At 45.7% G+C, this 27,713-nt stretch overlaps 1 protein-coding gene and 1 non-coding gene across 2 annotated transcripts; both read left to right on the top strand.

The window, feature by feature from the left end:
• The first annotated feature begins 20,863 nt into the window (after positions 1–20,863).
• Positions 20,864–27,713, top strand: RPS3A (ribosomal protein S3A). The gene is made up of 6 exons (XM_054029508.1): positions 20,864–20,975; positions 21,766–21,869; positions 23,828–24,015; positions 25,238–25,446; positions 26,757–26,866; positions 27,548–27,713. Exons 1-6 carry the CDS (start codon positions 20,914–20,916, stop codon positions 27,667–27,669), a joined length of 795 nt encoding a protein of 264 aa, XP_053885483.1. The 5' UTR covers positions 20,864–20,913; the 3' UTR covers positions 27,670–27,713.
• Positions 27,160–27,231, top strand: LOC128838760 (small nucleolar RNA SNORD73). The gene has a single exon (XR_008445264.1). It is a non-coding gene; the product is annotated as a small nucleolar RNA SNORD73 (small nucleolar RNA).

Here is a 27,713-nt window from a genome sequence, read left to right as displayed (position 1 = left end):
ATGATATTGATACCAAATTTTACACTTACGTAAATCTGGGAGAGGGGAGAAGTATCTACCAAGGAGGTTATTTTTCCAAACATGGCTACCATTGTAATATAACAATAGATTTTGTTAGGCAAAAGTTTTAATTAGCACTTTCTTAACTTTTTAATTCCTTCAGATATTCTGGACAATTCCTCTGTCAAATGTAAACATAAAGAGCTCTCTAAATCATAAAACAAAGCTTGTTGCCTTCTGTATATTTCAATTTCTTTATGTTTTTATGAGCTTGCAAATCAGGAAGCACTTTGTGCAGTTTGAATCCCAACATGAGCAGGTCAGGATGTTTATAAGGGAGCCCCAGTTCCAAAAATTTCAGTTTGTATTTTAATTATTATTATTTCCACTTAGTCATAATGTAAAAATCCAGCCAATTAAAACTTCAGTTTCAGTGGATATTGCTTCTATGTTTTAGTAAAATACTGCTAATCAAATTACTATGAGCAATGCTTCTATAAATAAAACCTTAAAAAATGAGGCAAGCAACTTTCTGTTCTAACATGGCCATCTGTCATATGTAAAGACATCACTCCATTAACCTGTCTAATCAACTCCATTCTCCTTTCAAAGTTGGTTAGGCAAGATTATGGGGAGGCCTAGATGTTCTCTTGTTTAAATCTGTTGTAAAACCTCCTCCCTTGTGTTCTGCTTTCTGTGCATTTACGCGTGTAAAGGTGAAGTGATTATAAACAGACATCACTACTGTAAAATCCATGACCCTGTTATATTACCATATGTGACATTTTCATTTCCTCCTGGCAAAAATGAAATCTGATATTTTCTTTTCAAGGAATCATGACTAATATAGATTGTTATATTGATGACTGCCTTAAAAATACTCCAATTCCTTTTTTGGTTGGTTGGTTTTTCATTTTTTCCAAGAATGTAGATTTTTTTTTTTTTTTTCCCCCAGTGTGACAAAGGTGGTGTGACAGGTTGGATCACAGAAACCCTCTTGGAAGCTGCCACCTGATGTGCCAAGACTACTTCTGCCCCGGCCAGCTCAGGACCCCAGCACCCTGTCTTGCTGAGCCAGACACGCCCGTCTCCTCCAACAAAGACCCAGGGTCTGAATTACTTGCCCCAAAGCTGCAGGCTTGACTGAAAGCAGCTTACAGAAGCGTTCCTGTCTTTAACACTCAGATACCCAACTGCCAATGGGGTCTAAACTCAAATAAATCTGTTTTACCCTGTATAAAGCTTATACAAGGTAAACTCATAAATTGTTTGCCCTCTAGATCACTGATAGAGATGCACAGCTGTTTGCCTCCCCCAGGTATTAATACATACGCTGTGTTAATAATTAAAAAGTGATTTTATTAAATACAGAAAGTAGGATTTAAGTGGTTCCAAGTAGTAACCGGCAGAACAAAGTAAGTCACCAAGCAAAATAAAATAAAACACGCAAATCTATGTCTAATCAAACTGAATACAGATAAGATCCTCGCCAGTTCCAGAATGCTCCCTTTTACAAACTAATCTCCTTTTAGCCTGGGTCCAGCAATCACTCACACCCCTTGCAGTCACTGTCCTTTGTTCCAGGTTCTTTCAGATATCCTGGGGGATGGAGAGGCTCTCTTTAGCCAGCTGAAGACAAAATGGAGGGGTCTCCCCTGGGCTTAAATAGACTATCTTGTGGGTGGAGACCCCCTCCTCTTTCCTATGCAAAGCCCAGCTCCAAGATGGAGTTTTGGAGTCACCTGGGCAAGTCACATGTCCATGCATGGTTTCTTACCAGGTAGCAGCCATGGGTCACATGCTACCTTGAACATCCTCAAGTAGACTTCTTATGTGGATTGGAGCATTCCAAGATTCATTGTCCTTTAAGTGTTTCTTGATTAGGTACCTAACTTCAACATTCCTTTCTCCAGGAACTAACCAACCTCCTGGTCAACTTCCTCTTGGCCCTGGCTAAACTGGCCATCTATAAAACCAGGGAGAGGAGGTTGACCGATGGAGGTTCCTGTGACTGTGGGGCCTGTTTCCGATCCTCTGTCTGTTCACGTATCCGGGCAGAGTTCCTCTGGACAGCGTCCACTGGCTCCCTTGACACCTTTGAGGAGCAGTGGGCGCTGTCCGGGGTTCTCTGCTCGGTGTCCCCGTCAGGTTCCCTTCTTTTGACCCTTTGACCGCACTCCTGTCCCTGTTATTACTTTAGTTGTCCCCCGTAATCATTTGGGTTTCAGGCCCTGTGGGTCCTCCCCTTAGGCTGGGGGGGGGGATCCTTTAGCAGTGGGCGGGCTTCGCCCACTTCCTGGAACCCAATAAGTCCAGGAACTAACCAAATGCTCTACTATGGTTATTTAGAAATCAAGCCAGCACACAGCCAATATTCATAACTTCAAATACAAAAATGATACATGCATACAAATAGGATTAATAGATTCAGGAAATTATAACCTTTACAGAGAGATGTTACATGACATATGTAGCATAAAACACATTCTAAGCATATTTCCATAAAGCCTTATGGGAGGTACCGTCACAGGTGGTTCTACATGTTATAACACCACCTGCAGGCATGCTACCGCAGACCTGGTTATTGCTGGGGGATCTCCAAAGAGAACCCAAGGTGCTGTAAGAACTGTTGTTGACAGGAACATAGCTGCGTTTAAATTTTGAAGTGAAGTGTTGAACTCCTCATCTCCCTGCCGACCCCCAGCAATTCCAGATACCTGCCTCTGATCTTTCCACTGTCCCTCCTTACAATCTAGTTTTTACCCAAAGATAATAAGGTCAAAAATTAGCCCTGCTGTAAGTGAACATAATTCCACTGAAGTTGCATCAGTTTACAGTGGTCTGATACCTTCAACAAGGAGTCTGCTATGTGGGTTCCACCAGTAACAAAAGACCTGGAGCTTAGCGTGATCCAAAGGGTAAAATAAAGGCAATTTCTAGCTTATTGAATTGTGTTATTAGCAAAAGAGATTTACATACACAAATTGCTAATATAAAATGTAAATTCATTACCAAATCAAGGAAAAACCTAAGGATTATGGCATACCAGAAGAATTATAAGAAGAATATTAGTATGATATGGCAGTACTGTACTTTGGCACATTTATAGAACTCTGATACATTATTATGCACAGAATCTTGCAATTCCAATGGTCCCATTTATATAAAAAAGATGCACTAATGAAGGGCTAGATCCTGAAAATGCTTTGACTTGGTGGGTGCGCACCTGTACAGATCATTTTAATAGAACCTACATGAAAATGTCAGCAGCTTTTTGTTTGGATTACATTTTCAGCATGGTGGAAACTGTCTATCCTTTTAACAAAAGACGTAGTCAAACAGAAAATTTTAACAGATTTTATAATTTAGCTGTACATATATTTTGCTGATCAATTTTTAAATACTGAAGATGGGACTCTTGCCTAAGTAAGGAATGCGTAAAAACAGAGTAAGGACTTTGGGTTTTGGCCCTTAGAAAATAACTGTACATTCCATTGCTCCATAAATATACCTGTGCTATTAGAGGTCTTGAAGCCCAAATTTAATAATGATTCCGGGAACAATTACCAGTGTTAGATACTCTGTTTGTGTAATGTTATACCCCTGGTTCTGTTATTTGAGAATGAACTCTCATTGAGGAAATAACCCTTTGTGCCTTCACTTAACTAGTTCCATTGGCAAAAGATACTGTGTGCCATTACTGACCACTGGGAAAAAAATATCCTTTATACAGCACTTTTATTTTGAAATATTTATTCCTAAATGAAAAAAGCAATTACTGTCATTGAAATGTGTTAATGTTAATTGTGGTGACTAATCTATTCCTTTCCGGTGTTTACATTATAGCTGAACAGAACAATCTGCAATTAGGCAAATTGGTATCCTCTATACATGCCTCTTTAAAAATGAAAAAGGGGGAGGCAGCCCATGCCACATTTCCTCCTCTCAGTTTGAAGGGGGTGAAGGAGGATAAGTATAAAAAGGGTCAGATTTTTTTTGTGCCAAACAATGTATGTTGGAAACCATTCCCATATAGTGATGGAATAAATAATAAATGCTACTGCAGAGTTATTTAAAATGTGATTCTACTGTCAAAAGTGACAGTAAAAATAGCATTGGGGGGGCTCCATATCATGGTGGCTTAGTAATTTCCATATCAAATTTGCTCAGTTTGTAATAAAAACATCTTTTTACTAACTGCCAACCCCACAAATTCACCTTGGGCTCAGACAGTTAAGATGGGTTCTTTTAATCTTGTGCATCTTTACCAGTAATAAAGCACTATGAGGCAAAATTGTACCCTTAGCTCCACCTGGGCAGGCCATTAGGCCTGGTCTACACTATGGGTTTAGGTCGACTTTAGCAGCGTTAAATCGAATTAAGCCTGGACATGTCCACACGACGAAGCCCTTTCTTTCGACTTAAAGGGTCCTTTAAACCGGTTTCTTTACACCACCTCCGACGAGGGGATTAGCGATAAAACCGGCCTTTGCGGGTCGGAATTGGGGTAGTGTGGACGGAATTCGACGTTATTGGCCTCCGGGAGCTATCCCACAGTGCTTCATTGTGACCGCTCTGGACAGCACTCTCAACTCAGATTCACTGACCAGGTAGACAGGAAAAGACCCGCAAATGTTTGAATTTCATTTCCTGTTTGCTCAGCGTGGAGAGCACAGGTGACCACGCAGAGCTCATCAGCACAGGTAACCGTGATGGAGTCCCAGGATCGCAAAAGAGCTCCAGCATGGACCGAACGGGAGGTACGGGATCTGCTCGCCATATGGGGAGATGAATCAGTGCTAGCTGAACTCCGTAGCAGTAAAAGAAATGGCAAAGTATTAGAAAAGGTCTCCAAGGCCATGAAGGACCAAGGCCATAACAGGGACACACAGCAGTGCCGCGTGAAAATTAAGGAGCTACGGCAAGCTTACCACAAAGCCAGAGAAGCAAACGGAAGGTCCGGGGCAGAGCTGCAAACTTGCCGCTTCTACGCGGAGCTGCATGCCATTCTAGGGGGTGCAGCCACCACTACCCCAACCGTGTGCTATGACTCTGTCAATGGAGAAACACACAGGGAAGACGGTTCGGGGAACGAGGAAGATGACGATGGAGGTACTGTAGGTAGCTCACAGCAGCAAGGAAGCGGAGAAACCGGTTTCCCCAACAGCCAGGATATGTTTGTTACCCTGGACCTGGAACCAGTAACCTCCAAACTCACCCAAGACCCTCAGGGCACACAGGAGACCTCTGGTGAGTGTACCTTTGTAAATATTTGTAAACATTACACATGGTTTAAAAGCAAGCGTGTTTAATGATTAATTTGCCCTCGCAATCGCGGCCAGTACATCTACTGGAAAAGTCTGTTAACGTGTATGGGGATGGAGCAGAAATCCTCCAGGGACATCTCCAGAAAGCTCTCCTTTATGTACTCCCAAAGCCTTTGCAAAAGGTTTCTGGGGAGGGCTGCCTTATCCCGTCCGCCATGGTAGGACACTTTACCACGCCAGGCCAGTAGCACGTAGTCTGGAATCATTGCATAACAAAGCATGGCAGCGTATGGTCCCGGTGTTTGCTGGCATGCAGACAATATCCATTCCTTATCTCTCTTTGTTATCCTCAGGAGAGTGATATCATTCACGGTCACCTGGTTGAAATGGGGTGATTTTATTAAGGGGACATTCAGAGGCACCCGTTCCTGCTCTTCTGAACAGAAATGTTCCCCGCTGTTAACCACACGGTGGGGGGGAGGGGTGAAGTGATCATCCCAGAGAATCGTGTGTGTGTGTGTGGGGGGGGGGGTTTACTTGGGTTTGTGCCGCATGTTAACCGGGAAACCGCAGCCCCTCCTTTTACATTGAAAACCCATTTTAAATGGACAACCCAATTCATCCTTGATATGGGAAATGCGCTGCTGTTTGAAACCTTTCCCGCATGTTAAGAAGGTTAAAAAAGCCAAAACACTGTGGCCTACCATGGCTGCCTGCAAGCCGAAATATGCGACCTTGTAATGAAAGAGTGTACCCATTGTTCTCTAAAATGTGTCTTTTTTTAACCACCTCTCCCTTCTCCTCCACCAGCTGCAAATGTTTCTCCTTCACAGAGGCTAGTGAACATTAGAAAGAGAAAACGTAGGACGAGGGACAATATGTTCACGGAGCTGCAGATGTCCTCCCACGCTGATAGAGCACAGCAGAATGCGTGGAGGCAGTCAATGTCGGACATGAGAAAAGCACAATATGAACGAGAGGAGAGGTGGCGGGCTGAATGGCGGGATGAAAAGAGCAAGTGGCGGGCTGAAGACGATAGGTGGCATCAGCTTGCAGACAGATGGCAAGAGTCAATGCTCCGTCTGCTGGAGCATCAAACTGATACGCTCGAGCGTATGGTTGAGCTGCAGGAAAGGCAGCAGGAGCAGAGACCGCCGCTACAGCCCCTGTTTAACCAACAGCCCTCCTCCCCAAGTTCCATAGCCTCCTCACCCAGACGCCCAGGAACACGGTGGGGGGGCCTCCATCCACCCAGTTACTCCACCCCAGATGATCGCCCAAGCATCAAAAGGCTGGCCTTCAGTAAGAGTTAAAGTTTTAAAATGCAGTGTGTCCTTTTCCATCCCTCCTCCCCCACCCATCCCAGGCTACCTTGGCAATTATCCCCCTACTTCTGTGAGGAACTAATAAAGAATTCATGAATGTGAAAAAACAATGACTTTATTGCCTCTGCAAGCGGTGCTCGAATTGGGGAGGGGAGGGTGGGGTGGGGTGGTTGGTTTACAGGGAAGTAGAGTGAACCGGGTCGGGGGGGCGGTTTGGAGGGTTCATCAAGGAGAAACAAACAGAAGTTTCACACAGTAGCCTGGCCAGTCACAAAACTTGTTTTCAAAGCTTCTCTGATGCGCACCGCGCCCTGCTGTGCTCCTCTAACTGCCCTGGTGTCTGGCTGCGCGTAATCAGCGGCCAGGCGAGTTGCCTCAACCTCCCACCCCGCCATAAAGGTCTCCCCCTTACTCTCACAGATATTGTGGAGCGCACAGCAAGCAGCAATAACAATGGGGATATTCTTTTCGCTGAGGTCTGAGCGAGTCAGTAAACTGCACCAGCGCGCTTTTAAACGTCCAAATGCACATTCCACCGCTATTCGGCACTTGCTCAGCCTGTAGTTGAACAGGTCCTGACTCCTGTCCAGGCTGCCTGTGTACGGCTTCATGAGCCATGGCATTAAGGGGTAGGCTGGTTCCCCAAGGATCATGATAGGCATTTCAACATCCCCAACGGTTACTTTCTGGTCCGGGAAGAAAGTCCCTTCCTCCAGCTTTCGAAACAGAGCAGAGTTCCTGAAGACGTGAGCATCATGTACCTTTCCCAGCCATCCCACATTGATGTTGGTGAAACGTCCCTTGTGATCCACCAGGGCTTGCAGCAGCATTGAAAAGTACCCCTTGTGGTTTACGTAGTCGGTGGCTTGGTGCTCCGGTGACAAGATAGGGATATGGGTTCCGTCTATGGCCCCGCTACAGTTTGGGAATCCCATTTCAGCAAAACCATCCACTATTGACTGCACGTTGCCCAGAGTCACTACCCTTGATATCACCAGTTCTTTCATTGCCCTGGCAAATTGGATCACAGCAGCCCCCACCGTAGATTTGCCCATTCCAAATTGATTCCCGACTGACCGGTAGCTGTCTGGCGTTGCAAGCTTCCACAGGGCTATCGCCACTCGCTTCTCAACTGTGAGGGCTGATCTCATCTTGGTATCCTGGCGTTTCAGGGCAGGGGAAAGCAAGTCACAAAGTTCCATGAAAGTGGCCTTACGCATGCGAAAGTTTTGCAGCCACTGGGAATCGTCCCATACCTGCAGCACGATGCGTTCCCACCAGTCTGTGCTTGTTTCCCGGGCCCAGAATCGGCGTTCCACGGCATGAACCTGCCCCAGTGACACCATGATTTCCACATTGCTGGGGCCTGTACCTTGTGAGAGGTCTATGCCCATGTCAATTTCCTCATCACTCTCTTCGCCGCGCTGCAATCGCCTCCTCGGCTGGTCCGGGTTTCGCCTTGGCATGTCCTGGCTCTGCATATACTCCAGGACAATGCGCGTGGTGTTCATAGTGCTCATAATTGCCACGGTGATCTGAGCGGGCTCCATGATCCCAGTGCTAGCTATGGCGCCTGGTCAGAAAAAAGGCGCGAAACTAGTATCTGATGGACCAGGAGAAAGAGGGAGGGCGGGAGGGAGGGAGGGCCGAGTGACGACATGGCGTACAGGAACAGGGAATTAAAATCAAGAAAGGTGGCTGTGCATCAGGGAGAAACACAAACAACTGTCACACAGAATGGTCCCCCCAAAGATTAAGCTGAAAACCCTGGGCTTAGCAGGCCGTTGATTTCACGGAGGAAGGGGAAGCAAATGAATACAGAACAAATCTATTTTTTACATCTTAAGCTGGCAGCCGACGGTGCAGCATGAGTGATAGCCTCTGCAGTACGATGACGACGGTTACCAATCGTAATATACCATCGTCTACCAAAAGGCAAGGGGCTGCTGCTGTGTAGCAATACAGCCCCACGTCTGCCAGCCCCACGTCCGCCAGCACCCAGCATTGCCCTCGGCCTCTTCTGGGTGCTTAGCAGACAATACTGGGCAATTGGCAGAAAATAGTATACTACGACTGGTAGCCATCATCATCGAGACAGTAGCATGTCTGCCCAGGTGCCCATGATTGACAGCCACTACAGTACGACGATGACGGATACCAGTCATAATATACCATCGCCTGGCAAGGGGCTGGTGCAATGCAGCCCTACGGCTGCCAGCCCCACGGCTATTACTCATGCTACACCGTCTACCGCCAAAAGGCAGTTAGCAGCTGCTGCTGTGTAGCAGTGCAGTCCCACGTCTGCCGGCACCCAGAGGACATATGGTGACGGTGAGCTCAGCTGAGCTGAGCGGGCTCCATGCTTGCCGTGGTATGTTGTCTGCACAGGTAACCCAGGTAAAAAGGCGCGAATCTATTGTCTGCTGTTGCTGTGACGGGGCGGGGAGGGGCCTGACGACATGTACCCAGAACCTCCCGCGACACTGTTTTGCATCATCCAGGCATTGGGATCTCAACCCAGAATTCCAAGGGGCGGCGGAGACTGCGGGAACTGTGGGATAGCTGTGGGATAGCTACCCATAGTGCAATGCTCCGGAAGTCGACGCTAGCCTCGTACTGTGGACGCGGTCCGCCGACTAGAGCACTTAGAGCATTTTATGTGTGGACACACACAATCGGCTGTATACAGCCGATTTCTATAAAACCGGCTTCTATAAATTCGAACTAATTTCGTAGTGTAGACATACCCTTAGGAAAAACGAACATACACCCCTCCCTGGTTCTTAGCTTGTAAAGTCAACACATATGATATGAAATCAGTGAGAAATAATAAACAGGTGCACTACAGTACCATTTTCATAGTCATCCTTTGGAGTAATATGAGGCTTTAAGGAAAATGTAGAACATAACTTTCACAGAAGTAAGAGAGCTCTCTTAAAGAAGTATGTGATCAGCAAAACCTGTTCTGGTCAGCACAATGGTAGTCTTACAGAGGAAAATCAAACACTGTATTTCCTTCAGTGAAATCTCTAGATAAAATACATAAATGTTAATTATTTGGTCAAAACAAAAGCAAAATCCTGCAAGCATTTTTTTAAAGTGTGGGTTGGGGGTAACATTTCCAGTGGAAAATACTGTACATTTAAAAAAAAAAAAAAAAAAACACCTCTAGGAACAAAAAAAGAGAAATCTGCATATTAGCAGGCACAGAAGTAGAATTTATAATTGGTACAAGATTTTCCACCACTGGAACCAAGCATGCCCACCCCCTGTTTAATTTGCATATCAATGAACAAGTTGAAAGTAACAATTAAGAGACACCATGTACCCATTCCCTGTGGAGCACTATTTAAAACACTTTTTTTCCAAGTACAATTAAAAATTAGAGTAAGAACATGCAAGGAAACAATGCATTGCAATTAAAGCGATAAACACTGTGCCAGCACGTACCAAAACACTTCTACTCCAGCAAAAAAGCAGAAATGGAATGAGTATTTAAATTGACTGTATTTAGAACAATGCCAGAACATTGTGTGGAGTTCCAACTTTATTTTAGAATTGATTATAAACAAAAAGTATTTTTCCAGCATAATTGGGAATGCTGTTTTCTTTAACAAAATTGGCATAAATCCATGTCTTAGTCCCCCATTACCAAGTGCCTGAGCACCTCACAATCTTTAACATATTTATTCTCATCTCACCCAGTGAAGTAGGGAAATGCTATGGGGACTGAAGCACAGAGAGGTTAACTGGCTTGCCTGTGGTCACATAGGAAGTCGGGAGCAGAGTAGTGACTTGAACTGAGGCCTTTAAAATCCTAAACTACTGGCCTAACCACCTAAGAATCCTTCCTCTCAATCTCTCAAAGATATGTATATGTATGTATGTGCTGTAACTATTGCATACCGATAAGATATAGAGAACTTGTTGATCCTACAACTGCTTCAGTGAGGTGGACACCTACACCACTTCAGAGCCCTACTGTAGGGTGACCAGGTGTCCAGTTTTTATCAGAATATCTGGTCGAAAAGGGACCCTAGTGACTCCAGTCAGCACCGCCGACCGGACTGTTAGAAGTCCAGTTGGCAGTGCTGTGGAGCCAAGGCAGGCTAGACCCTATTTGTTCCGGGGCACCGTGCTGTGCCCCGGAAGCAGCCAGCAAGTCCAGCTCCTAGGTGGCGGGGCCATAGGGCTCCACACGCTGCCCCTGCCCTGAGCACTGGCTCTGCACTCCCATTGGCCAGTTCCTGGCTAATGGGAGCTGGGGGGGGGGGGGTAGTGTCTATGGGTGAGAGCAGCGAGCCCTGCTGAGCAATCTTCCACGTCCCATCCCTCACCGCTGCCTAGGAGCTGAACCTGCTGGCCACTTCCGGGGTGCAGCACAGTGCCCCAGGTCAGGCAGGCAGCCTGCCTTAGCTCTGCTGCGCTGCTGACTGGGAGCCACCCAATGTAAGTCTGTGCCCTGAGCCCCCTTGCAAATGTGGAGTCCCCTCCTGTACCCCAAACCCCTCATCCTTGGGCCCACCCCAGAGCCTGCACCTGCAGCCCAAAGCCCATACCCCCTCCTACACCCCAGCCCCCCAAACCTGGAGCCCCTGCCTGCACCCCCAGACCAGAGCCCTCACTCCCCCTGTACCTCAACCTTCAGCCTTATTCCTCAGCCTGGAGCCCCCTTCTGCACCCCAAACCACTCATCCCCAGCCCCATCCAAGAGCCCTCACCCCCTTCTGCACCCCAACCCCTTGCCTCAACCCACTGCCCCCTCCTGCACTCCAAATCCCTCAGCCCAAGCCTGGAGCCCCTCCTGTACCACAAACCCCTCATCCCTGGCCCCACCCCAGAGCCAGCACACCCAGCCCAGAGCCTTCATCCAAACTCCCTGCCCCAGCCCGTAGCCCCCTCCCACACCCTGAACCTCTCATTTCTGACCCCACCCCAGAGCCTGCACCCCCATTTAGAGCCTTCACCCTCTGCTGCACCCCCACCCCAGCCTAGTGACAGTGAGTGAGGGTGGGGGAAAGTGAGCCACCAAGGGAGGGGGAATGTAGTGAGCAGGGGGCTCAGGGAAGGGCTAAAAGTTCGCTTTTGTGCCAATAGAAAGTTGGCAACTCTACCCTACTGCTGTAAGTGGGACTCCAACTGGATGGAGAGAGTAAGCTCATTTAAAGGCAGTTGCAAGATCAATTTCTTACACCTGACGCTCAATAAAGTTGTGGAGTTTAAGGCCAGAAGGGGCTGTTATATCATCTAGTCTGGCCTCCAGTATATCATGGGCTACTAACACCACCCACACACTAAACCCAACAACTGAAATTAAACCAAAGTATTACAACACACAGGAGACTAGACTATTCTATGCCATAGGCAAAGAATAGAAGGGACTGAAGTGCACCTGTGCCTGAGGCCTCTGCAATAGCAGGGAAATGACTAAGTGAGATATACACAGATATTACTGGCAAGTGACCTGCAACTGATCGCTGCAGACTCATGCCCAAGTATCTTTGGAAACTCTATAAAAAAAGATATGTGAAAACATGTGTTCTGTATCACAAACACATTTGCTCCATTGGAAGATTCCTGTTTAAGTAGTTGAATCATATATGCAAAATACTTAAAATGAAACCACATAGAACACGTATACAGCTCTTGGGATGTGAAATATTCATGTAGGTTAGCACTGTAGAGAGGATGTATTTCATTGATGGGATTTAGGAGTCATGTTTATTGATATTGTGCATCCCTAATCCTGATGGATTAAAAATCATCATATACGACTAGTTAAGAAACACTGCATTTGGAATCGGTATGAACAGTACAGGGAATGTTGGATAAAAGGAGACCTGACATAGCAGTGCACTTGAACCAATACTTGGTGTTTACATTCTCTTAGTATTCTATCACTGCAGAATTCAAAGGCATTTTTTTTTAGTGGTGACTCATGCAGGAAGTAATAAACTATACCCCCAAACAAGGAGATGTGAAGATTCTGATGTACTTGAGAGAGATTCCCAGAGCAGCCCACGGAGCTAAGAGAGAACTTCACCAGAGGAAAGAAAAGAAGGTTTTCTATATCAAAATTCACACTACAGTAAATTCTCATAGTCAACTAAATAAATGAGGGTTTGGAATGAAGACTATGATGAGAGAACCTTAAATAGTCTATGGCAGTGACAGAAGGATCCTTTATAATTATCTCAAATTACTTGTGGGGCTTTCCTGAACATTTATTTTTTGATGGTTGTAGTTATATCTGAGATGTTGCTTTCCATCTAGATCAGTGTTTCTCAACGACCAGTTCGTGAACCAGCTCCAGTCCCTGAGATATCCCTAGCCCAGTTTTGGAAGGCAGCAAGCTGGTCCCTGGTATCAAAAAGGTTGAGAAATACGTATCTAGATTACAGATGCACAGTATCAATATATCTGACTCCTAAATCCTATCAATATTAATACCTGCCACATATAATACTAACACAAGTGAATGTGCCATGTACCCATTCTTTAAAGTACACAGAATGTTGAGTTCTGGAACCCTCTACAGAGGTCTTCTGCACTGGAGCTAGTTAGATAGCTCAGTGGTTTGAGCATTGGCCTACTAAACCCAGGCTTGTGAGCTCAATCCTTGAGGGGGCCACTTAGGGATCTAGGGCAAAATCAGTATTTGGTCCTGCTAGTGAAGGCAGGGGGCTGGACTTGATGACCTTTCAGGGTCCCTTCCAGTTCTATGAGATAGGTATATCTCCATATATTATTATTTCTGTTGACTCACCCTGGCAGTCAGTCAGACAGGTGAGTCTCATTCGCACCTTTGTCTGAGGTACTGGGGCTGAATTATCAGACAGGAGGCTTTAGAAACAACCAGATAAGATTTATATTCAACTGTTCTTAAGGTCAGAATAAAGGGAAACCAGAGAAAGTCGTATGTGTTTATGCATATTTACATGTGTTGTGTTGAGAGAGGGATAGGGATCCTGACCTGTTCACATTAGTAAGAAATATCTTACTATTTTTCAGTGAATAAGCAAAATACAAACAGACAGAAAGGAAGGCCCATCATTGCAGTTAGGTTTGCATCCAGGGGGCTGAAAAGTATATGTTAAACAAACCAGGGTTTCTACTGGTTAGTGTGCTAACCAGAAAACCTTAGAAAAGGTTCTTGTATATTTATACACCACTCCCACCACTCTAGCTCAGGTTCTGCAAGCACTACCATTAAGAACCTTATTTTCACAGATTCATATCTTGTCTATAATTAAAATTTCACCATGGACTAAAACTTATTAGACAAGGTTTCTGAACAATGTTACTTTATTTTAAAAAAGCAACATTTAACTGCTGTAGCAGGAATGAACTTCAGAGGTTAGGGAGTCAACACAAACTATGGGAGAGGAGGATTTCTATGCAAGAATGAGATTTCGAGAACGAATAATACTAGGCCCAAGAAGAGATCAGGGTATGGAGAAAAAGAGTACTGTACTGTAGAGAGATGTTGGCAAATTATCAGGGGAGGAAGGTTAAATTTGAAAGAACTATGTTTAAAAAAGAATTCCAACCATTTTATTCAGGCTGGAAGTCCAAAAAGACAAGAATGACCAACTGTGGAAGTGTATTTGAAAAGAAAACACCTGCTGATTAAATGCTGTACATAAGGGCAATATTGTGTCCTTGAGCGCTGTGTGGAAAGGGCCTTCCCTGTGCTTACCCACCTGTGCTATGCAGGGAGGGGCCACCTTCCTGGTAACCTACAGAAGATTCTCTGGTCAGGGACTGAGTGGCTCTGGGTTGGGAGTAGGTAAGTCTGGGGTATGTGTGTTATGCTCTCACCTGCCCCAGGAAAATTACTAGAAACGGTTAGCACAGAATCCCAAGGATACCAACTATCAGGGTCAAAGTGCCTGGGGAAGATCTGTAGAGCAATGGAAGAGTAGTGCCAGAAAACTGGAGGGGGAGATGCCCCAGAACCAGTGTGGAGGCAGAGAGCTTACTTCCTGCAGCTCTCCAAAGGCCTGCACAACCTTGGTGGAATGTTTTCTGGAGGAGATACCTGAACTCGTTCCACAGTGGGGATGGCAAACTTCACCATCATGGAGGGCAATTCATTAAGAGTGTCCCCCAGCATTCCTCCTTTCCCTTAGGGGAGGAGATGCTCTGGATCTTTGTTGTTACCATGGGCACTTTTTCCACCCAGCCAGCTGATTGCAGCTAGTTTCCTAATGAAAGTAACTTTATTTATGACACTTGCAATAGAGCACCCTATACACAGAGATCATAAACCTTACTGTAATACTGGTTTAACAATAAGCAGTAATGCTTAGAAGTGTCTCTGATTGTTCTATTTGCTACTTAGGGCAAGTCTACACTACAGCCTTAAGTTGACCTATGTTAGTTTGACTTACAGCCACTGCAGTTGCTTCCACTGACTGAAGAGGGACTGCGTGGGGGGCTGAGAGCCAGGGCTCTCCACTCAGTGCAATTCCCGTCGGGAGCCTACCTGTTCCCCGGGCTCTCAGCTCCCAGCTGGGAATGGGGGCGCAGCCGTCCAGGCTTCTCAGCTCCCTGAGTGGATCCCGCAGGCCACAGCCTGGCTGGAAGTGGAGAGCCAGGGACAGCCAGGTTCTAGCTGCCAAGCTTTCTTATCAATTTCACGGCTCCAGCTTGGCTGATGTAAGTAACACCATGTCTACACAGATGCTGAGTCGCTCTAGCTATATAGCCCTATGCCTCTTGTGGAGATGGAGCTATGATGGTGGTGTAGTAGGGTAGTTACATTGGCGGGAGCAAGGCTGAGTGTGTCCACTGACATAATTAGGTCGACATAAACTGCCTTACGTCGACCCAACTGTGTAGTGTAGATCAGGCCTTAGTCATGGTTAGAAGGGCTTTTTACGGTTTTGAAATACCAAACTATCTGGATGAGCAAAGAGGATGCAGTTTTCTTCAGCTTATTCTTACCTCTTACCCTCCTCCACACATTTGTTATGTCTGTGGAATGCAGAATCAGCTCACAGGAAACTGAACAAGGATCCATGAGCAGCACATATAAGAGGCCAGGGGAGGCTAAACCTCCCCCCAAAAGTCTGGCCATGCAGGGGGGAAATGCCGCGGCTGTGGTGCAGGTCACCCCTCCAGAGGCACGCTAGCCTGCCACTGCCTTTGTAGTGCCGGAAGCCAAGCTCCATAGAAGTCAGGGGAATGGGGGGGCACCAGCACCCGGCTCATGGCCCTGCCTGCGCCCCATCCTACCCTGTCTTTTCCCCCAAGGGCTCCCCCCCACCACTCACTCGTCTCTGCCCTCTTCCCCAAGTCTTCCCTCCCCCCACCTGCTGTTCGCTCTTCTCCCTGGCCCCCAATCGCTAGCCTAAGACAGGAATAAGTGATGAAACTGTGCCTCTCCTCCCCCCCCTCCCCGTTCCATTAAGGGGGTGGATAGGAGCAAGCAGCAGGTGGGGGGGGGGGCCCTCGGGAAGGGGTGGAGCAAGGGAAGGGCCTTGGGTGAGAGAAGAGGCAGAGCAGGGGTAGGGCCTTGGAGGCAGGGCCACAGCTCAGATGCTGGAGGGTGCCCCCCCATACTTCTAGGTTGCTTCCATCACTCACGGGTGAGTCTCGCCAAATGGAGGACTCGCACCGCCTATGCAAGCGCCTGAAACTATGTGAGAACTGTGTGATGCCTAAAGCAGACAGCAATACAGCTGATATCAGGTATTTCCTAGAAATGGACAATTATTTTGGGGGGAGGGGGATACTAACAAAAAAACCCACAACAACCAAACAAGACCCTGTGAGCTCTGCTTACCAATAAGAACTCTTAGGGTCCGATGGCGTGCTGCTTGCATCTTGTGCAGCTATTTATGCTTGTGCAATGTGGGAATAAAAAGCTAACCAAGGTGCAAAGCAGTAGAGAATCAGGCCCTTTAATTTAGAAAGGTTCTCCATAGGTTTCGATTGGGGAGAATCAAAGAAGCAGAGTTCACCTGTAATACTTTTATAGTACCATTTTGCTTGAAAGACTAATATGGTAGCTCATTGGCTAGGTGCATTGTCACCTACTAACTCAATTGCAGCCGGAGGAACTGTGGATACCAATTGCTTATGTTTCCAAAACACTAGGCCTCAACTCCAGTAACACTTGAACTATAGTAATAGAATCACTTTAAGGTAACTCCTGCTAACTGTTTAAATATATTTTGTCTGGCCAACGCAAGCAAAGTATAACTGTTTTAAAATAATTGTATTTAAACCTGCCAACCTGTGGCCCCAAGAAGCCATTCCAGAATCAGGGCATTGCTAGGATGTAGGGTTATCCTGGCCACATTCTCTTTCCCAAGGAATTTTCCTTGCACTTGATGCTGAGAGGGGAGTGTCACTGAACTGCTTTGCTGGATCTGTCACTTGGGGACACTCATTATACAAGGATAATCTTCTTAGGGCCTGATTCACTGGCTTTACAGGTGCTTTGTTCCCTGGAGCGATTAGCAGCATAGCCATAGCAGAGCCAAGAATCAGGACCTAGGTGTTGGGAAGTTGGCTTGACGGGAGTGAAAGGGCTCACTAGAAGATCTTGGAAAAGGAAAGGCAGTATGGCAATATGTAAACAGTCCACTAAAAATAGTCCTGGATTCAAATATGGGCTCTGCCAACTTGTTAATTTCAGTGGCTCTGCTGGTGCATGGGTCCCTCAGGCAGAGTCTGGTGGTGGGTTGGCAAAACCTGGGAACAAACTTTTTTTTTTTGTAAAACTGACACCAAGATGTGTGTTCAAAACCAGGACATGCCTAAACATTCAAGAATACACAGACACTCTAGATCTCTAGTATGAGGGGGAGGGCAAAGCACAGCAGGGCAGATGAAATCATTCCAACAAATCACCATTTGCATACATGGGCCCTTTAATATTAAGTTATATATTGCTGACTTTGCTTACTCTTCCCTGTGGTGCTAAGTAGGCTGCATAAGTTAAAGCAGAACACAGGACTTACTGCAACTGGATAGCTAACACCTGAGGGCATGAATTTTCATGGATCAGATGAAAGTATAATAAAGAAAAGAAGGGAGAGTTTTTGAATTATAGAAGCTCCATCAATAATAGATTTCCTATGAGTTGACTATACTGGCAAGGAGGCAATGTATTCAGTCCTGGATAGGAATATTGAGAATAGTTATGAGGTAAACCTCTTGTATAGAGTGGCTATTATTAAATATCATTTAATTCTATATTGGTTGGTTTCCATTAATGGTTGAGAACTTAGAGTTTAAAGAAGTTTATTAATTAGTGCCGTATAAGTATTAATTTCTGCTCCAAGAAAATCCCACTTGTCTATCTGCCTGCAGTTTCTGGTTGACACCTGCAAATGGGATATGTTTCATCTAGGTTCCCATAAAGCTCCCTTTGATGAGCTACTTGCCAATATTAAAGTAATTAAATTAAAATAAATGGACTTTCCCAAAAAAAGTTTGGGGGGGGGAGGGGGTAGCAGGCTCTTAGCTGTCAAAGACTGGGTATACATTGTGGTTGTCCATCTAATTCTTCCTTCCTGCCTCAGGGTTAAACCAGTACTCCTTTGAAATTCTGACTCCTGTCGTGGTTTATACTACAGACTTATGTTGGTATCTACATCACTCCGGGTGGAAAATCCACACCCCTGAGCGGAATATTTATACCAACCTAACCCCAGGTGTAGATAGTGCTGTCGCTTGGTGTAGCTTCTGTCTTTCAGGGAGGTGGAGAACCTACACCAATGGGAGAAACTCTCCTCTTGGCGCAGGTAACCTCTTCACTAAGTCCTACTGGTTCAGCTGAACCAGTGTAGTGTAGACAAACCTATATTAACAATAGTGTGAGGCTGACTGGGACTTCCTTTTCCAGATGGCCTGCTCAGGGCTCCCACTGCCTCTTCATTCCTGTGAGTCACTTGTTTCTCTGCAGATCCCCCTTCTTTAAAAATTGATTCCAATCCCATTTGGAGAAGGAGTTGCAAGGCAGACAGCCTTAAGATATATGGAGGAGTCTTGTCAAGACTTGGATGCTGGCCTCTTACAGATTCTGGGCAGGCAGGAGAGAGCAGGAAGTTTTTGATAGGTGAATATAATCTTTGGAACTTGATGCAGAAAGCTGCCAACAGTCTCAGGACGGTGGCCAAGACTGAAATTTATTTTGGCTAGGAGTTGTGCATTGTTCTTTATTTGTGTGAGTGGGAGTTTGATGCTTCCCTAGTGCAGCCTCAGGTAACTTTAATCAGTAACACATGAACAGAAAAGAAAGAACCACTGAGATGGAGCTCTAGCTAGCTTTTCTGCTGGGAACAAAAAAAAAGATCTCTGCTGTATGGCTTCCCAGCTACCTTCCTCTTCCCCTCCACCCCCCTCACATGGAGGAAGAGTGCAGATTCCCTTGTTAAACACTGGTGCCCTGTCCTTCAGGGGAGAAGAATGAAGATTTCCCTTATTCTAGACTGATCCCTAAGGGAAATGAAGATGAGAGCTCCCTGCCTCTCTCTCATCTGACTACATTCTCTGGCCTTCTGGGTGGGGTGGGGGTGAAATCCACTGACTTTTTTTTTTTTTTTTTTTTAGGGGTGTGTGTGTGTGTGTGTGTGTGTGAGATTCCTGGTGGGGGTGGAAATAAGTGGTGAAGCAATAAAAACATGCTGTTGTCCTAATACAATTAGTAAATGAGAAAGTAAATTACTGAGAAATACAGCTTGAACATCTTTCTCATGGCAGTTGAAACTGTACTTGCTTGCAACAACTGTATTTAACAAGGCTTTCTGTGTCTGTGTGGACTGGGGTAGTGTGGTGCTCATATCCGGGAGCTTGATTTGGGTCTCATTAGGCTAGCATAGATGGAGATTATCTTTTCTGAAACCATGCTATATACTACATACCATGACAACTGGCCATTTAAAAGTCTGGCCTTTATTTGGTGGCCAAAGATCAGTATCAAGTCAATATTGGGTTTTCTTTGTCCTACATTACACCAACAATAATTTTTATACTATGAAAAAGTATGTTGAAGTGTTACCCAGCCTAGGCTAAGGTATAGATATGTGCACCAAGGCTTCAGGGGTCATGTGATCCAATCTTTCATTTTAAAATGTTTCTAGCTGTCATGGTTGTGAAGAAAAGCTTGGAAGTATGAACTGAGTGTACTGTATAGCAGCAGTTGTAGAAAGCCTGATAAAATAGCCTTGGGAGGTGTGAACTGCCCTTTGCATTTCCATGGGTTCTTAACTATTTGAAACCTGATGTGCAAGGAGGCCACCATGGCTCCCACCCCTACCAATCTAAATAAAGAATTTGGGGGCCAAGGGGCTGTTTTCATCTGCCACCTCAGAGGAATGGCAGCAGTGGGGAGCCCCAATGCTGCCATTCCTGACCCCCAAATCTTTTATTTAGGTTGGTGGCATCTGAGTCCACTTTTCTGGGGCTGACCCCAGCTGCATGAAAGACCCCTGCCAGGAATGGCTATTGTGTGGGTGGCCCCTGCCCAGGGTCCAATATGGGGATGTGCCTAGCGGCCCAAGGAGTCTTAATCTGGCCCCGATAATGTGTTAAACAGGAATGTCTTGTCATTCAGTCATTACAGATTCACCATAGCTGGCTTCTATCCAACCTCCCTCCCACCTCTGCCAGTCATACGTACCTTGTGTGCCTCCGTCGCCTCCCTTTCCCTCCCCCTCCCATGATTTTTGTGATCTTTGCTGTTTTAACAGGGACGCGGGGGCACAGAAGTAAGCGGGAGGCAGCTGTGGACTGAGAAATGCTGAAGGAGGGTGTGGGGATCCGAATTAATTCCTGGGCGAGGGCCAGGCCAACGCGTGGCTGAGCGCTCCAGCAGGGGGAGAATCCCCCTAACAAATAGCACCACTGGCAGCGCTCACGCCGGGGATGCGGGGCAGCCGCAGCGCAAAAATCGAGGCACCTTGAACCTCGCTCTCTGGATCTGTATTTTACGTGTGCGGGGGGACGCACAGGCGGGGCTGGCAGTGCTGTCCACGCGGGCCGCATCCCCAGCGCGCTGGGCTGCAGCCCGCGTCAGCCACAACGCCAGGGGCGATGGGGCGGAGTCCAGGGGATGGCCCCGGCGCTCACTCGTAAGGAATCACTAGGGTGAGCCCATTCTGTTCCCTACGTTGGACTCCCCCACCGCCGCGCTATTTGGTTCAGTCCAGGAACTTGAGGAAGCTGATCTCGCCCCCGTTGCCCCTTCCCTTCCGCTCTGGTTTCTCGTGAGAGTTCGGTAGGCGGAGTTCTCGCGTGAGACTCATTCTCTCGTATACTCTCGCGTTGCTGGCGGGCTTCGGCCTCTTTGGCTCCAGGGCGGCACCATGGCGGTTGGCAAGAACAAGCGCCTCACCAAGGGCGGCAAGAAAGGCGCAAAGAAAAAAGTGTAAGCGAGGCCGGGCAGGGGCGAGGGGTGCCGGGGGCCCCGCCAGGAGGGCTGCTGGGCTGCGGCCCCGCAGGATGCGCCGGATGCCGGGCGGATTGGGGCGGCCGGCGCAAGGAGCGGTGGTGGCGGTGTTGACATGGCGGCGGCCAGACCCGGGGTTGGAGCGGGGGCTGTAGAGCGCGCGGGCCCCCGCTGCACGGGACGGGGCGCTGCGGGAGGGGCGGGGTTGGCTCTGCTGTGAATCCCCCTGCCCGAGGGGGGGAGCCAGGGCCTGGCCGCACGGAGTCCCCCAGCACCAGGCTGCGGATCTCAGGGGAAGACGGGAGTTAGGGAGCCGGACTGCTTCTGCCCCACGTGCTGTGCGGAGCTGTGTCTAGTTGCCCCTTCAGCTCGGCTGCCGATTTACCCCCAGCTCCGGCGCCATCCCAGTGCAGCCGGGACAGAGCCGCACTGCTAGATACTGTGCGCTGGGTCCTGGTCTCTGACTCTGTCCGTGAACGTGCAGGGCCTAGAGGGCTAACGCTGAGCAGTACATTGGGAGGGGTCAGTTACTTATCTGTTGGTCCAGTGTCTGTATCACTTATTGGTATTTGCAAACTTATGCTGATAATAAGAAAACAAGTTCATTTGGAAATGCATAAATTGCAGCAGCCTATGGTAATTGAAGTATGTTGTAACTCTACAACAGTTCTGTTGCACATGATAAAATATGGAGGAAGTAGACCAAATTTTAGGCCAGTTTTAATCTGAAAAATGAGTGGAAATATATATATATTTTTTTTAAACTAAGGGTCGATCCCTTCTCAAAGAAGGATTGGTACGATGTCAAGGCACCTGCAATGTTTAATATCCGAAACATTGGGAAGACACTCGTCACCAGGACCCAAGGAACCAGTGAGTATCTAATGTGTTGAGGTAACAATTGATATCTGCTGATTTGTCCTGTCTTTTATGACCGTGTAATGCAGTATCCATTGTAAGCAGTTCCTGCTTAAACTAACATGATTTGCAATATTATAGGATAACAACTTAAAAAAATGTGGTTTGACCTCACTGTTTATTGGGTAGCTCTAAGGCTTTTGTCCTCAGTAGACAAAGAATCAAGTTTCATATACAGAGTATGGTTTGGTTCTTGTCTATGCAAGATGAAGTAACTGATCTCTATTGAAAGTTATTGGATAATCTGTGGGACTGAAATGCAAAGGAAGACCCAATAAAGATTAGAGTTCTGGGGTGGCAATTACTTAAAGATATTTAAAAGCATCTGGGGGAAATGACAAAAAATGATCAATATATTTTATAGGAGAGGAAGATCTGTAAAGCAGTGATGCAGAAAGATCTTGGGAAGGACATAGTGGACAGATCTCTATATGTGGGGTTTCATTGTAATAGGGTAGCAAAACCACTATTTTGGGGGGGCACTGGTTGTTTAGAGGCATCCCTGAGTAGAACTGGGGTTCTCAAACTGGGTTGGGACCCCTCAGGGGGTCACAAGATTATTACATGGGGGGTTGCGAGCTGTCAGCCTCCACCCCAAACCTCACTTTCCTTCCAGCATTTATAATGGTGTTAAATATGTAAAGAAGTGTTTTTAATTTAAAAGGGGGGTCGCACACAGAGGCTTGCTATGTGAAAGGGATCCACCAGTACAGAAGTTTGAAAATCACTGAAGTAGAGGGAGGTGGTTATCTTTCACATGATCAGGTGAGACCACACTTGGAATACTATATTCAGGTAAGGCAGTGGTTCTCAGACTTTTGTATTGGTGACCTCTTTCAAATAGCATGCCTCTTGAGTGTGATTCCCCCCCCCCCCCCCCCAAATTAAAAACACTTTTTAATCTATTTAATACCATTATAAATGCTGGAGGCAAAGTGGAGTTTGGGGTGGAGGCTGACTGCTCATGACCCCTCCCCCCCAATAACCTCGTGACCCCCTGAGGAGTCCTGACCCCCAGTTCGAGAACCCCTACTATTCAGAGGTGAACAATGGAATCTGGATAAGCACAACAATTATGTAAACATAGGTGGGTGTGCAGCTTGGCCAACATGATTAGGAGGGAGTTATCTTTACATTTGTTTCAGGGTTTAAATTTCAAAGGAGGACATGAATTATTTAGCATGGTGCATAGGTATAATTAGGAGCGATGGAGTAAAATTAAGGAAAGGGAAACTTTGGTCTTATTACAATTCATAAAAGCGAAATCTAGTAGATCATGGAATAATGTCCCATGATAACTGTGGACATAGAGAACCTACTGCAAGGACAGTCATGCATTGGCAGAGGTATAGCTGTTAAGTGTCGAAATTAGACTTGTCATGTACTCTGCTCCTAATTTCAGTTCTTACTCATTTATATCTTTAGCTCTTATTTTGCAAGTGCATATGTTTTTTTTTAATGTGTTTAAAAAAAGAAGTTCACCTAGTTCTTACGTTTTTATATGCATACTGTCCCGAAACCTTGGACCCCGATTTCTAAAGGTATTGCAGCACTGAGCGCACCAACAACCTGAATGCCTGTTTAAAATGTTTGGCTGAATCTAGACTGAATATTCAGGCCTGAACATAGAATTTATTTTTCGAATTTTAAATATGGGGCACAGCATGGTGTCTTTCATTGCTTTGTATTGATGCTTTACTAGTTCATTGACCAACTTTAACTTCAACTGTTGCAGAGAAGTTTTTTGTAATAAAGTAACCGACTAAATTTTTCTAGATCTAAACTTACATGAATTTGTGTTCAAGTCTAGTCTAATGTGGGCTCTAATATTATAAATAAATATCAAATGAGGGTTCAGAATCTTGAGCTAGTCCTAATTTCTAACAAAAAAATATCATTTCATATGCATATAGAAATTGCTTCTGATGGACTTAAGGGCCGTGTGTTTGAAGTGAGTCTTGCTGATCTGCAGAATGATGAAGTTGCCTTCCGTAAATTCAAGCTGATTACAGAGGATGTTCAGGGCAAAAACTGTCTGACCAATTTCCATGGAATGGACCTCACCCGTGACAAGATGTGCTCCATGGTCAAAAAATGGCAGGTAAGTGGTAATGATATGTATCTGTGAAGCTGCAAAAATTCTACCTTGATAGTAAACTGCCTCTAAAAATTGAGATGAAATAACTTGATCTTTGATGCTGTTTGCTGGCTGATCTTTTCCTTGTTCAGGCCAACCAATATTGTATTTGTTCATTGGTTGGTGTTTGCTTATTTTTTCTTTTTAAAAACCAATAAGATAAAGCTTACAGGTCATATTTTTAAAGACCAGCATCTGCACCAGTTGCTGTTGCCTGCAAACCACACAGTTGCAGAAATTGTACACCATACTTCTAGCACATGGACTTCAAGCTTAGCCTTAAAAAAAAAAAAAAAAAAAAAAAAAAAAGCAAAACCTGTTTGAGGCCTTATTTATATTTGTTGTAGTTAGTCATTGGCTCCACTGAGGCAGCTACAACACGGTTATTTGAAGCAAATCCCTGAGACCTCTATTATAGTGAGAAGGGCAGAGTTTGGGAGGGCACCTTAAGAGAACAGAACACCTTGCTGCACGTATCATAGTTACTATTTTCAGGTTACACTTAAATACAGACTTTCAATATATAGGATGTAGACATCATCCTTATCCCAAATTTAAGAAACCACCGAATGTGTTTATTCTAATTGGCGGATGTTAGTGTGCTTGTAAAACTAACTAATGGATGTTGACTACAAGCAAGCTAGGATTTTACTGGCTCCAAGTTGCCCCTGCTTATGAGGCAGGGAGTTGGGATGTTCAGTAGAAGTGCCAACACAAGAGAAGGGGGGTTGGAACGGAAAGTTACTTGGAAACCCCTTGGCAAGGAGAGACTTACCATTAATAGCAAGGATGGCATATAAAATCCCAACCTGGGATGGAGGAGGTGCATTATAAGAATCAACACCTTTGTGCTCCCTGCTAGTACTAGTGTTACTGAGTTCTCTCCTTCACTCAATCTGCTCATTATTAGGGTGCCAGATGTAAGAAATGCTGCTGGTGTCATCAGTTAGTGCCCTCCCAAATCCTGTTTAGGAATTAAACTGCTATTGACACTTCAATATTAGGTAGAATTTATAATAATTTAGGGGCTAATTATTCGGACCTTGATGTTGGGGTCAAGTGACAGCAACACTAGAGTATTGTTTAAGGAAGGTCTGACTGGAAATGCTTAGAAGCTGTGACTTGCATTGTGGTGTCTTTCTGTGATGTTAGAAGGGACAAATGTATTCTATAACTTCTTTTCTAGACAATGATTGAAGCCCATGTTGATGTCAAAACTACCGATGGCTATCTACTGCGCCTCTTTTGCGTGGGTTTTACCAAGAAGCGCAATAACCAGATTCGCAAGACCTCATATGCCCAGCACCAGCAGGTCCGCCAAATTCGCAAGAAGATGATGGAAATCATGACAAGGGAGGTGCAGACTAATGACCTGAAAGAAGTTGTCAATAAGCTGTACGTCTTGGTTGTTATTAATCAAGCTTTAACTTAGGAAACAGTTGCCATTCTACTCTGGTTTAATTAAGTTTAAGTGTTGGTTTACAGAGTCAGATAGGTTTAATAGCAATTCATGTATTACCCTAGTTTAAATTTCTGTGGTTAGCTTTTTTTCTTCTCTCTCTCAACTCTCAAGCAGGGGTCTCAAACTCAAGTGACCACGAGGGTCACATGAGGACTAGTACATTGGCCCGAGGGCCACATTACTGACACTTCTCGCCGCCCTTGGCCCTGCCCCCACTCCAATCCTTCCACGAGGCCCTGCCCCTGCCCTGTCTCTTCCCACCCCTTCCCCGAAATCCTCACCCCAACTCTGCCCTCTCCCTGCCCCCAGGAGGGGTGTGGGGTGCAGGAGGGGGCTCAGGGCAGTGCGTTGGGGTGTGGGGTGCAGGAGGGGTGAGGGGTGCAGGAGGGGTGTGGCAGGGGGTTGGGGTGTAGGGTGAGGCAAGGGGCTCGGGGCATGGGGTTTGGCTGCAGGAGGGGTTCAGGGAGCCTGCCCTGCCCCCGCGCTGTTCCGGGATGTGTGTATTGCTGTTGCCTCAGGCACCGCCCCCAGCATCTCCCATTGGCAGGGAATGGGGAACCGCGGCCAATGGGAGCTGCTGGGGGCGGTGCCTGATGCAAGATCAACAAACACACCAGTGTGCTCCCCCCCCCCCCCCCCCCCATTACGGCCGCTTCCCTGCACAGGCCGGAGCTGCTCTAGGTAAACGCTGGGGGGGGGCTGAGAGGAGCTTGCAGGCCGCAGAAAATTACCTCGTGGGCCGCATGTAGCGTGTTTGAGACCCCTGCTCTAAAGCACCTCTGTGGGCAGTAAGATGAAGAATCTGACTGCTAGAGTATCTGGATGTACTAATTAATTAATATTTGCTAATTAAATAACTTACTATCTTGTAAAACAATTTAACAGGAGCCTTAGTCATTTTCATTCCTGGTTGAGGGCTCAACAACTACTTTTGTTGGGGAACCAAATATTTAACAAAATTATGGGAAGCTTAACATACTGTTCCCCCCACGCATACTCTTTTGCCACCTGCACCATATCTGAGATCCACCAAACTGTTCTGATTATGTAAATCTAAAAAGAGAATTTGTGAAGAGACTGCATGACACACAGATCTTTCTGCAGACTTCAGCAATGTCTAGTTTTATAAAGACTCCAGTTCTTAACTCACAGGAGGGAAGGTGGGATGGACTGCTGTTGAGAATATTAAATACTGAATAATTTGAACTTTATAAAAATACTGAAAAACTTTGATTATTTTCAGGATCCCAGACAGCATTGGCAAAGACATAGAAAAAGCCTGTCAATCCATCTACCCTCTTCATGATGTGTATGTCCGCAAAGTGAAGATGCTTAAGAAGCCCAAGTTTGAATGTAAGTTAATTTTTACTTAAATGTGGAATTTAACTGAGTGGTAGGTTAAGTTAAAGCAATATTTTTCAAAGCATGTATTTGGTGATTGTGGAACTGAGGAAACCTTCTGAAAGCAGCATTGTATGTTTGAATGCTTAAAACTGATAAATGGCTTATCCTAACAGTCTGAGACTTCAGTAACAAATCTGAATTCCTGTAAATGATATTTCATTTTGGAATATTCTTGTTTTTGCTTGAAGAACCCAAATAAAAATGCTGAGAAGAAGCAACTAAATGTTTGGTTTTGGTTTGGGAATGAATGATGACAACATGTTTCGGTCCCATATGACAACGAATGATTATACTCTTTCCCACTTTCTGACATTCCCATGTAATGCAGGACTGAGTTATTAATGGCATATTTGAAAGACTTAATTTATTCAATTACACAAAACTCTCATACACCACTATTTGCTCTCATGTCTTTGTCTAAATACAAAAAAATTAACGATCAGTGCAGCCTCCTTGTGTGGGTACTCTTAAATGGGCAAGTCTTACTGATTTAGCTGTGGTACAATTTTGATGTATAGAAAAGGCCTATTTAAATGATTTGGACGTTTAACTTGCAGTGTATAGATGACAGGGAATTTAATACAAAGAATACTCAATCCTTAACAATTGCAATATTGTGCTTTTTTTTAGTGGGCAAGCTGATGGAACTGCACGGTGAAGGTGGTGGCACTGGAAAACCTTCGGGGGATGAGACAGGCGCTAAAGTAGAGCGAGCCGATGGATATGAGCCCCCTGTGCAAGAGTCTGTCTAGAATCAAAAATGGATGCAAAAAATAAAAAAATTTAATATACAGCA

The sequence above is a fragment of the Malaclemys terrapin genome, chromosome 5 (assembly GCF_027887155.1).
Source record: "Malaclemys terrapin pileata isolate rMalTer1 chromosome 5, rMalTer1.hap1, whole genome shotgun sequence".
NCBI classification, from domain to species: domain Eukaryota; kingdom Metazoa; phylum Chordata; order Testudines; family Emydidae; genus Malaclemys; species Malaclemys terrapin.
The sequence above is the reverse complement of the archived record's forward strand: the minus strand, read 5'-3'. Positions and strand labels throughout refer to the sequence as shown.

Bases quoted from the DNA above. Each gene is read 5' to 3' on its own strand.
- RPS3A (XM_054029508.1), top strand. From the start codon at position 20,914: ATGGCGGTTGGCAAGAACAAGCGCCTCACCAAGGGCGGCAAGAAAGGC. The intron at 21,870-23,827 runs GTGAGTATCTAA...ATATGCATATAG, and splicing joins CACCAGGACCCAAGGAACCA to AAATTGCTTCTGATGGACTT. The intron at 25,447-26,756 runs GTACGTCTTGGT...GATTATTTTCAG, and splicing joins AAAGAAGTTGTCAATAAGCT to GATCCCAGACAGCATTGGCA.